Source organism: Strix uralensis, chromosome Z (genome assembly GCF_047716275.1).
Source record: "Strix uralensis isolate ZFMK-TIS-50842 chromosome Z, bStrUra1, whole genome shotgun sequence".
Classification (NCBI taxonomy): Eukaryota; Metazoa; Chordata; class Aves; order Strigiformes; family Strigidae; genus Strix; species Strix uralensis.
In genome coordinates this window covers 65,757,316-65,769,527 of record NC_134012.1, presented here as the reverse complement: position 1 = coordinate 65,769,527, position 12,212 = coordinate 65,757,316, and the positions used below count along the sequence as shown (strand labels likewise).

Below are 12,212 nucleotides of genomic sequence, written 5' to 3'. Positions count from 1 at the left end.
TCTGTATTGGCAGTGTGTCAAAAGACAAATCGAGAAAATGTAATATTGGTGTTTTAAAAGACCAATATCTGTCCCCATAAATAAAATGTCTTCTTGAAGCACAGGATGAAGATAAGAAATAAAACTTCTGAGTCTGAACATGTAAGAAAAACATGTTCAAGAACAGGATTCAGTGTCTCAGCAAGACTACTCAGCTTTGTATACTGTGGAGTTCATAAAATGGACTTACTATAATGATTTTTAAAACGTTAGGAATAGAAGAATCCCTGAACCTGAAAACTTCCGTGAAAGGGGAAAAGCCCATAAAGCTGTTTAGTAGCAGTATGGCTGCTTGGAGCTCTCTATTTCACATGCCAAACAAATGAATGTTTCACTAAGTGTTCTGTCTCCTGAGAAACATCAAGACTAGTTATTTCTAAAGGAGTGTGAAGCTGATCTCTAAAGTGCTGGGAATACAATTGTGTGAGTCAGCAGCTGATGACTGAAACCTGTGATTTGCAAGCAGTGTTAGGAACCTAGGAATCAATTTCATAATCTAAAAATCTGCTTTAAATATAATTGCCTGAATTAAAGGCAGCACAGGCAAGAAGGACCAGCCAATGGGTTCATGAATCAGAAAATTTTTATTTATAAACTTTTTTAATTCTGTGATAAGCTTCACACAAAGAAAGGTGGGTGCTGCAGAGCTCCTTTTGTCCATGGCTCTGGGAACCTTCCAGCTTCCTGTAGGACCATGATACTGTCTGTCACAGGATATGAGATGAGGCGTGGAGGTACAAGATAAGGTGTTTCTTTATCCTTGGGTCAATATCCTTGTATAAAGTTGCAACACTCCTTTGAGTGGCAGAGGAGGAAGAGGACAGAATCGTTCCATGATCTGCTCATGTCCCTGTCCAGGACTGCAGCTGTCAGACGGGAGAACTAGTAACTGAAGCAGCCACCCTCTGTTGCCACGGGCAGCCCCTGCCTCCCTGCTTGAGGCTCTGCCAGTCTCACACCAAGGCTATCCATTCCATGCCTCCCTGATTTCCAGGAGATGCCCATCCTGAGCCAAAAATGCTGGCCACCACTAGCACGCTGCCTACCAACACGGCCACTACATCACTAGATGTGATTGCTAGTGCCAGGGTCTCAGTCCCAGGGTACCCAGTGAAAAAGGGCACAGAGCTCCCTTTGCCCAGGGCTTTGGGGAGTTTTCAGCTCCCTGTGAGACCACTATGGGACAGGGGTTGGTGTTATCTGTCCTGTAGACTGTTGGCAACTCTCCAGTTGAGTTGCAGAGAGGAAGAGGGTGGGAGTATAGTGTGGTCTGGTTGTTTCCCTGTCTGGATGTCCAGCTGCAGTACAAAGCAGCCACAGTCAGTCACCATGGGTAGCTCCTGCCTCTGTACCCTCTGCTCCCAGCCCGTGCTTACCTGGTTCATCTGCCAGCCTGGGCTGGCAGTGTCACCAACTGCCACTGCCAATGTTCTACCTGGTGTGATACCACCATTACATCTCTGTATTGGTTGCTGGGTAAAAACATGGCTGGATGGCTGGTTCCAAAGAGTTGTGGTGGTGACTGATCACAAGTGCTGATCCCCTTGTAACCAGCTGGTGGCTGGTCACAAGTGTCCCCCAGGGCTCGGTTTTGGGGCCACTCCTGTTTAACATCTTTATTGATGATCTAGATGAGGGGATCGAGTGCACCCTCAGTCAGTTTGCAGGTGACACCAATTGGGTTGGAGTGTTGATCTGCTCAAGGGTAGAAAGGCTCTACAGAGGCATCTGGACAGGCTGAACCGATGGGCTGAGGCCAATTGTATGAGATTTAACAAGGGTCAGTGCCGGGCCCTGCACTTGCCCCATGCACTGTTACAGGCTGGGAGAAGAGTGGCTGGAAAGCTGGTGGGTAGAAAAGGACCAGTGCTCCCAGGTGGCCAAGAAGGCCAATAGCATCCTGGCTTGTATCAGAAATAGCGTGGCCAGCAGGGACAGGGAAGTGATCTTACCCCTGTACTTGGCACTGGTGAGGCTGCACCTCGAATACTGTGAGTTTTGGGCCCTTCACAACAAGAAAGATGTTAAGGTGCTGGAGGAAGTCCAGAGAAGAGCAACAAAGCTGGTGTAGGGTCTAGAGCACAAGTCCGATGAGGAGTGGCTGAGGGAACTGGGGTTGTTTAGCCTGGAGGCCAAGGGAAGACCTTATTGCTCTCTACCACTACCTGAAAGGAGGTAGTAGCAAGGTGGGTGTTGGTCTCTTTTCTCAAGTAACAAGGGATAGGATGAGAGGAAATGGCCGCAAGTTGTGCCAGGGCACGTTTAGATTTGATATTTAAAAGAATTTCTTCACTGAAAGCATTATCAAGTATGGGAACAGGCTGCCCAGGGAAGTGTGTGGGTTGCCATCTCTGGAGGTATTTAAAAAGTGTGTGTAGACATGGTGCTTAGGTACATGGTTTAGTGGTGGACTTGGTAGTGCTAGGTTAATGGTGGGACTTGATGATCTTATGGGTCTTCTCCAGCCTAAATGATTCTATGAAATATTTCTGCCTTTATCTCTGTATAGGCTCTGGGCTGTATCCTGTACTTGCTGTGCTTTAGGCAACATCCATTTGAAGATGGAGCTAAACTTCGCATAGTCAATGGGAAATATGTCATCCCACAAAATGACACCCGCTATTCTGTGTTTTATGATCTCATTCGTAAGTTTGCAATGTTATTTAATTCAGTGTCTTTATGGATGCATCTTATTATTGACAGTGTTGTGTTACTGATAGTTAAATGTTATTGACATGTAATGGTGAAAAAGTTTAACTGCAACAACTGAGTTTTATTAAAAATTTTAATCTATTATCAAAAAATTTGGAAACGTAAATGAAACTTTTGGGTGCTTCAGTAGTTTTGCCGGTCTTGCTTAGGATCTGAATTAGTCCATAATATTATCCATAATGTCCATACTAGTGTCTTGATTTGGTTTCTTTGAATTCGCTTTAAAAATTCTATTTTTTTAGATTACTGGAAACTTCAGTTACAGTGCCAGAAATATGTCTCCAACTCCAACACTATTAGATATAAAGTTACTTCTGAGGTTATTCATTAACTGATTCTAAAGTATATTCTTTGAAATATTTTTAACCCTAAATGGTATTTTTTCATAAATACCTGTTATGACAATGATACTTGGATATGGAATTAGCTCTTGCTCCACTCTGTTCATGTATTTGATGCTTATTGCACTGCAGTGCACTGAAGAAATTACTAATATCTGCTTGGAGAAAAGCTCTGAAGGTTTTTGTTACATGGTCTGAATCTTCTTTTTTTAGGCTCCACTTTGAAGGTGAACCCAGAGGAGAGATTGTCAATCACTGAACTTGTGAATCAACTGCAGGAGGTTGCAGCAGCTAGGAATGTGAATCCTAAATCTCCCATCACAGAGGTAAAGATGTCTCATAAGGAGTATTATTGATTAGGTCTCCTTTCTCTCGTCTCTTATCTAGTGAGTGTGAGTTTAATATTGCAAGGTGTCAGAGCAGGTACCCTGTTTCTTAGTCTTTTGAAAGTTTCACACTGACTTGTTTTGAAATTCAATTGAGTTGATCTGCATCACTTGAAGGATCTTTGAAAAATGTGCTTTTTAAAGCACAGAGATTGTGTGACATTAAAAGAAACTAGTTGTAGTTCTAACTACTCGTTGAAAAACTTCTCACGATCTTGGGTCATTCTTTAGTATGCAAGTGGTCTGTTTGGCATACTACATTTAATCATAATTAACTTGCATAGAAAAATTAGTATATGAAGGCTCTGCCTACACTAACTTGAAACCCGCTTAGGTATCTTCTGTTCGATGCTTAATTTGCACAATACTGCAAGTGAATCAATTAATGTATCTTAACTTCCTGGCTTTTTCCTGAGGTTCAGCTTGTTTGTTCTCACCAAGTAAAAGTAATTTACAAAGCATAAGTAGTTGGCTAAATTGGCAAGAAAATACTCATAGTGGGTATTAATCTTCTCAGCTCCTGGAACAAAATGGAGGCTATGGAAACAATGCTCAGCCTCGGACATCTGTGACCTCTGTTTCACAGAGCTCCAAGCCTGCAGGACAGCTCAACAATATGTACAATGCAGGTAAGTGCAGGAGACATCATCTTAGGGTAAAACCAATTGCATATCTTCTATGTGAAGAAGAAAAAAAAAAAATTTGGGGCTTTTAGACATTTTGCCCAAGGACTAGCTTTTTTGCATCTATAATCACTTTTCTGACCTTGTTTTATTTTTCGCAGGTTTGATTGTATGTTGATACATGCAAATGTGAATTTCTCAGGTTCTTTGCTGGGCAAGATAAAATTGGTTTCCCTATGTAAAATAATTGAAACTAAAATGCGTTATTGACCAGTAGATGCAGGAGAGTGAAATAAGTGAACTGAAACTTGACGAAAGTGGTGGATACAATAAGCAATAATGTTCTTAAATACAAGAGTTGTGGAGAAAGTAGTCTTCAAGTTATGACAAATGAATAAAAATGGCTTATTTCAAACCCAGAACTTTCTGATTCAGTGAGGCAAGTATATTTGAAAGTGTCTTGTGTAAAGAGGAGAATTTGAGGATTGTAAAATTGAACTGTTAATCTTCTCAGAAGTGCTGTATTTAAACTGAAACCTTGTTACTTTGTGGCAGAAGTTACTAAAATCAGTACATATCCTAAGTTTGTGCACAATATAGGGTGCTTAGTGTAAGAAAGTGACAGTTGTCATCTTCCAAGAAGAACTGCTTAACATCGGATATGTTACAATTTAAAAAGATAGCAGCCATTCTGTGGCATTTGGTATAAGTTTATGCTAAAACAGGCTTGGTGTCTAATGGCTGAGGTAGTCCAGTAAAGAAATGCAGAAGCAATTGGAGGGATTTTGACTATGGATTACAATAGTTTTTTAATGCTAAGGAGTCACTGACCTGACATGTATTTATTTCAGTCTGTGAAAAGACTGTATGAGGAGAAATACTTCCGTGAGCATCTGGGATCTTAAAAAAAGAGTTTTGAGCCCCTGTGATAATTTGAAAGACATGTAACAGAGTGATCATAGTCTAAAGCTATTTAGTTTTGTCACTTCCAAAAGATTCATGTGTGACAGCCTCAAAGGGAAGAAACAGCAGCCTAAACTCAGTTTATTGGCTGTCCAGTCAGTACTTTCATAAATAGCCATAGCTGGTACTGCCTGGAGCTGAGATAATTATGGGAGCATTGTGCAGGGACGACTTCAGAAGATGGTTGCACCATAGGACATCAATGGTGAGGAGGAGTAGTTGTGGTTCCATCTGAGGAAAGACAGTAGTTGGACTAACAGTGCTAAATTGAGTCAAACAAAGCACTTCAGAATGACACAGTTAAAAGCTGACATACCCATTCTGTAAAAATAGATATTCCAGAGTTCATTCAGTTGAAAATTCTTACACTTAATATAGTAAAGAAAATTGAAGCTTGATAGGCTTATTTGAATCTAATTTTGTTTTAAAAGGCAATTTCTGCACCCATTTTATCATATATGAATATATCATATGTGAATATGGACCATTTCAATTAATGTAGAACATATCAAGGGAATATTTCATACTGTATTCAATTTTTCTTCCAGCTTGACATTTCTTGTTTGATATTTCTTATGCTGAATTGCCAATAAGGCAAAGGATATGAATGTTCCAGGGAAACTTTTAAAATGGGTTAATATTTACCGTAGTAATGCTACCTGGATATCAATTTCTGTGGAAGAATCCAACTTCCTAATGGGATTATAAACAAATGACTGTCTGGCTATTTGTTTTGTAAAAGAATGAGTACTGCTTGTATACAATCATAGTAATAGGGATGTTGTGCTGGGATGCTGTGTTATCATCTGGGATGTTGTGCTTAAAAAATAACTTAGTTATGCTAGATGCTTTTGAATCCCTGCATTAGAATGTGTCTGGGCATGACTAAGTAGATTTGCTAATGATAAGCTGCACTTTAAGAGACTGATACTAAAAAAAAGACAGCATTTTGTTGCACTGGTAATGCAAAATAAATGCTTTCAGAAATTGTTTACCTTGTTTTCTCTTAAATGCAGAGTCAATTAAACTATGTGTTAAGTAGTTTGCTAGTACCTTCTGACTTCAGGAAGTACTACTTTTCGCATAGATCATAGTTAAGGGGAACTTCAGAACTGTAAGCCTTACAGTGAGGTGTAGCCTGTAGCTTTGTAGGCAACTTGCTTTAGTATGGAGCCCATTCCAGAATATGACTTAAAGTACAATTATTTTTATTCGACTACTCTAGGCCTGACCATTGCGGAATGTGACCAGACTTATGGAGGGTTCTTTGATATTCTGAGGGGTGGAACAGAGCGATTTTTCACTAATATTAAGGATACATCTTCTAAAGTTATCCAGTCTGTGGCCAAGTGAGTAGAAAAAAAAATTAAAATTGTGCTGGTAAGAGTTCTAAATGAAGGGTTAGGAACTTACTCCAGAAATCATCAAATTCAGCATACTTTTCCAAGTATGAGCTCTGATAGCTGGTAACTAGCCCTGAGATTTTTGTGAATGATACTGAGATAAAAGGTACTTTAGCAATCATATACTAGAAATGAGTGTTGGGGGTGAAAGCCTGTCTGTGAGTACTACTTTCCCTGCTGTATTTTAGATACCGAAAGCTTGGGAGAGATGAGCAGGTGGGGGCTGGAGCAGGGCAGAAGGATACGGAATAAGACTGTCATGGTTCAGAATGAATTAATTGAATTAGGGCCTCCATGATTGAGAGGAAGAAAAAAACATGGAGTTATGAAAGGTACAAAAAAGGGACTGGAGGTGAGAAGAAAAACTGCAGGTGGAATCTTACACCCTTTGCCCTATGTTACATGGAAGAACCCTGTCCTGTTTTGATATATGTGTTCTCAAATACCTAGTGTGTGATTATTTTTTCTAACCATATTTTCAGTCCCATTCAGAATGTTTCTAGTACCTGTATATGATCAATATTAATCAGTCTATATGATTCATACATTTTTAACTCATAACAAAATTTTAGGCAGTGTAAAAGTTTTTTTTCTTACTCTAGGAAGAGCAGGTAAGTCACTACTGAATACCATGACTGAACTAGAGCTTCCTAATGAGTACTGAACCTTGTCCCTCATTGTAGAGGTTGTGGCCCTTTAATTGGGATACTGGACTGTGGCTTGTGAAATGTATTGCTTGCAATATGTTTTTCTGTCACTGAGTGTAATTTGTGTGTAGTACTGCTCTAAAATGTTTGTAATGATCAGAAGTTTGAGCTATAGATCTTATACCTCTGTAGCCACTTCAAGTGCATTTTTAGCTGTTTGCTCTTACGCTTTGTTAAACTTCCTGTGTGGCTTAGAAAGGCCAGGTCCTCTATTTTTTTTTAAAGGTTGCAAAAGCTATGCATCTTTGGTTTGATCCTAGACTTTCTACAGAAGCAGTTGACACAGTTGCATCAAACTTTTCGCCCTGGGGAAACCTCACTGACTCAAGAGAAGACAGGGGAAGTACGAGGGGAACAAGCTGTTGCATGATGAAAAGCGTTGACTTGTTAGCAGCTTAGCAGAAGTGTAGGAATTCCATGTGTGAAGTAACACGATGAGCTACAACTTTTAAGCAACTGCTCTCCATTTTATTTCTTGGGCATGTGCTGTCTTGCAGGCCTCTGTTCTTATCTTCTCCTACCTGCTACCACCTTCTGTGCAACTGATCTTCCTCTCCCTTCTTCAGTCCTACTTCTATTCCTTTTGTGGTACCTTGCTAAAGAAAATTGACTGTGTGGTAAAACGTGGGAATATTCTGCAGATTCCTTGCCTTTGACAGTTCTACTGTCCTGGGTTTGTCTAGGATAGAGTTAATTTTCACAAGCTGGGAAGTGACACAGCCAGGATAGCTGACCTGAACTAGCCAGGGGATATGCAATACCATATGAGTTCGTGATCAGTATATATACTGGGTGTGTGTAGGATGGATTGTGGCTCTGGAATGAGCTGGGTGCTGAGCAGTTGCTTTGTGCATCACTTGCTTCATTTATTACTCTATTATTATTATATTATTATTTCTTCTCTCCTTGTGTGTTGTCCTATTAAACTGTTCTTATCCTCAACTCATGAGTTTTTTTACCTTTTTATTTTGATTCTTGTCCCCATCCCACAGTGGGGGGAGGAGTGAGCAAATGGTGTGTGATGCTTAGTTGCCATCTGGGCCTAAACCACGACAGCTACTATTTATAAATTTGAAGGTACTTAACTCCCTTGTCTTAAATTGTGACAGTTTTGCTTAGATTTAAGTCTTGCAGTGAAGAAATTACATTTCTTCATGACAGATAACACATTTTTCTCTACCTTTGATAAAGGTATAAGGCCTACTTTTCCATACCTCTGTTCCTGTATTACATCTTAGTCTGGTAATGTATTTTGATTGTACAATACATGCTTCTGAAGTTAGCCCTGCACTTCACTTTCTTGTGCTCTTCTCTTTACATGACTTTCTGGATTGTTGTGCCTTCATCAGTCAGTTATGTTTGAAGTTTCTTCTTCCTGCTGTTGCAAGCATTTTCTTCCTTAAAGACCACTGGACATTTAATTATTTTTTTTGAATTTCATCTTGTGCTAGTTTATCCTTTTGTAGTGATGGATTAGGACTGTCCAAAATTGTCATTTGAATATGGAATGTCTTATGCTGTGCCTGCATCTTATTTTTATTTCTCTAACCTAACAGGTGTGTGCGGCGTTTTTGCTTTGTGTGATTTCCTGTGGTTCCATAATAAGTGTAGCATGCAAGGAGCAAAACAGTAACTGTACATCCAACTGTATCTGCAGAGCGCATCTGGCAGCTTCTGAAGTATAGGACAGGGAGTACTTGCTGTCTGGAAAGATGCTGTTCAGTTCACATGCTTTTCTCCACAACTGTTTGTTTGTTGCCCAAAATAAGTCTTGAATCTGTCTTATTCTTAGAGTTACTGTGCTACTTCTGAATTGCTAGTTAGTGTTCTGTGGCTGAACTATATACTTGTCACTTTAGTTAGAATCCCTTTTTGACAAAAATGAGAAGCTATGATTGAGATGGAACTTGAGGCTCTCAAGTACTGCACAGAGCCCCATGGCAAGATGATTTAAATTCAAATATGCCTTAAAACCTAAGGAACTGTTGGAATCCTCTAAAGTCAGTCAAACATTATCTGGCATGACTGTTTACTTTGTAGTAGTGTTTGACCCTGTATCAGGAATGCGGGTGCTGTTGGAGACATTCTAGTGCGTGTCTTGTGGAACTTATTAAATATTAGTCAAAGAAAAGCTCATTACTTTTATTTGTAATAATTATTTATATTATAAATATAAATCATTTATAATAGAAATTATTTATATTATAATACAAATAATTTATTTGTAATCTTATTTGTATTAATTATGGAAAGTCACATGTGGGCATTTACTGGAATTGAGTAGCTTGTGAATGTAATTGTTTGACCTGGTTTTGGTTTGTAGCTCTTAATGGATGGGAGTATTGTAATATTCAAATTAGATCAACGAGCCACAGGCCTTTTCCAGCTAATGGGGGATACAGCACTTCCATGGACTGTGATGGATTGACAGGGAGTTGTCAGTGTATGTTAAGTCACAGGATTCATCATGAGGAGATCAGTCCCTCACAGATGTTTTGGGCTAGGCTGATTGAATCAGGGTTTATATTTAGGTGACATCTTCACATTCTCTCTGTTGACAGAGCCTGTGAGACTGTCAGATTTTTAAGCTGTGCACTAACATAAACAAATCTTGGTTTGTGGAGGACCCTCTGTCTTCATACAACTGCCTTTTTGTTTTCTTGTGTTATCTAAGTGAATTTGGTCATTGAATCGGGGAGTCAGAAGGAGGGAATGCACCAGGTACATAATTATGCTAGTGAGAACCAGTTACTTCAGTACTTATTTTCCAGATAGTATTTAGTTGATACTGAAAGAGAAACTCTACTTGTAATTTGCCAATATTTAGTGTCCCTCAGTTCTGTAATTTTCATTCCTTGATAAGTCTCCTGTCTATTTTGAATCTTAACTGTATTTAACAGTTCACTGAAATAGCAAAACATGAATTAACATGAGCAGCACACAATGTACTTAATATTATGCAGGACCTAAGGTAGTTTCAGGTTCTTTAGCATTTAACATTCACTGTTCTGCTGAGAGTCCCACCATTAGGCTTGTGCATTCTTAAACTATTTATGCTTTAAGCAAGCTGAAGTGTTAATTCTCTGTTTACATCTACTATGGGACATACCTGTGTGTCATGGTCATTCTCTGCCTTTACAGACTTGTGTTGTGGCTACAGCTGGTACTATTCTACAGCTCTTCTACATTCTACAGCTACAGCTCTTCTTCTATTGCATCCTTGAACTGCCTTTCCAGAATTCTTCAACCAACATGAGAAGCAGACATTCTGGACAAACTAAACTGTCTCTTTCTTGTCATGCGCTTTCCTCACCACACTTAAACACTCCTTGAGCTGGAATCTTGTCATCTCATTAAGTAGGCTCTCTCCTTCCTACTTATCATTGCTTTCCTGAATTTATCTGCAGACAGACTTTTTCACTGAATCCAAGCTACAGTGGAAGAGTTAGTGTTCTGTAGTTGCTACAAAAAAGTTAATTTTTTTCTTTCCTGTAGCTGCCTTTTTCTCAATTAAAATTTTGGTCTCTTGTTTATCCTAATAAGTGATAAATTCTGAAAACTAAAACACATGTCACAGGCTACTAGGAGCAGGAGAGTGAACAAGGACCATCTTGATTGTCCCCCAGGCCACCTCACAGGTGTCACAATCTCTGTTACAGGTTCAGGTCAGGCAGAAGCAGTTCATAGTTACATGAGAGAGAACACAGAGAACAGAGGTTCAGCCCTCTATTGATACAAACTGACCTAAAGGAAAGTACTAGAGTGTATACACACTTAGAGCAGATACGCGCTGACATGTGAAGGGACCTGATAGGACAAGAGCAACAACTACGTAGAAGGGAACTTTGTTCCAGCAGGTGTACCTGTGTGTGACTGATAACTCAGTCTGCAGCTATGCAGCCTCAGTGTACCTCTGTTCAGCTTGTCCATCTCTTGCTTGAAATGCTACTCGTGCCCTTGACCACCTTTTATGCTTATTGAGGTTTGCATCCACAAAGGTTACAGTTTCAATGCCAAAAACCTTATCTAAATGTTTGAAGTATCCAGTCTTCACTGGTATTGAAAGCAGCATGCAAAATTTATGATCAGTCTTGTTTTGCTTTGTCAGAACAGTTTCTTTCACTGAAGAGATTATGATCTAGTAATCTAGGAGACAATTAGCTGCCTTTCATTGCTAGCTTTCTTTGCTTCTAAGGTAGTCTTGTTCCTGGTTTGATGCTGCATTAATGCTTTATTGCATGGATCTTTGTGTTGCACTGAGTAGCTGAATGATTAATTCAGTTTTATGAAGCAAAACCAAGTGGGAACAGATTGATGTCAATTTCAGTGCTGCATTTCTTCCTGGCTTTTAAAAAATAAACTGCAAATATGATTGTGTTCAGCTAATTAGTAGACGTTTTTCTACTCTTCTAGGTGTAGAGATGTCTGGAGGAAGATTGCTTAGTGTTAGAGCATTGTTTAACTGAAGATAATGGTTTGTGTGCTTACATTGTAGCTGTGCTGGTTAGTCTGTCATTGTTTATGTGTTCCTATCTTCAGCTGTTAGTAACAAGGTAACTATGCGGTGTTGTAGAATTTTGTGCTGTATGCTAATTATTTTGTGAATTTGTTAATTTTAAATTATTTTTACCTTAATTTGCTGGAATGATCTTATGTTTAGTATAAGTTACAGTCTTTAAGTGCAGCTGTTCTCTGGCAAGATTGATAAAGCCAACCATTTACACAGTGAAAGGTTTTTAACATCTAATTAAAACACTTTATTTTGTTTAGCTATTCTTTCTGCAAAATGAGAATTCATATCTTATTTGCTATGTTTCCCACTAGACTTCTCACTAAAAAGCCTTGAAGTATCCTGGTATCAACAGAAAAGTGACTAAATATTAGTGTCATACTTTCCTGTTTAGCTTAATTAGAGCCTTAAAAAGCACACTGAGTTTTCCATATGGATCACAAGCCAGAAATGCTCTATGAAGTCTCTTAATTTGTTTGCATGTTCTTCTACTCTTATTACCTGCCAGCAACATTGCTATGTAAATGG

The 12,212-nt window shown here is 39.1% G+C and overlaps 1 protein-coding gene across 8 annotated transcripts in view; it reads left to right on the top strand.

Annotated features, from left to right (window-relative positions):
• The window catches only part of GAK (cyclin G associated kinase), a 77,758-nt gene that overhangs the window by 19,514 nt on the left and 46,032 nt on the right, over nt 1-12,212 (top strand). For all 8 annotated transcript variants that reach the window (XM_074857282.1, XM_074857281.1, XM_074857283.1 and 5 more), the window contains 4 exons: nt 2,549-2,684; nt 3,306-3,418; nt 3,996-4,107; nt 6,290-6,413. In XM_074857282.1, coding sequence (XP_074713383.1) covers nt 2,549-2,684; nt 3,306-3,418; nt 3,996-4,107; nt 6,290-6,413 — 485 coding nt within the window. The remainder of the gene's footprint in view (nt 1-2,548; nt 2,685-3,305; nt 3,419-3,995; nt 4,108-6,289; nt 6,414-12,212) is intronic.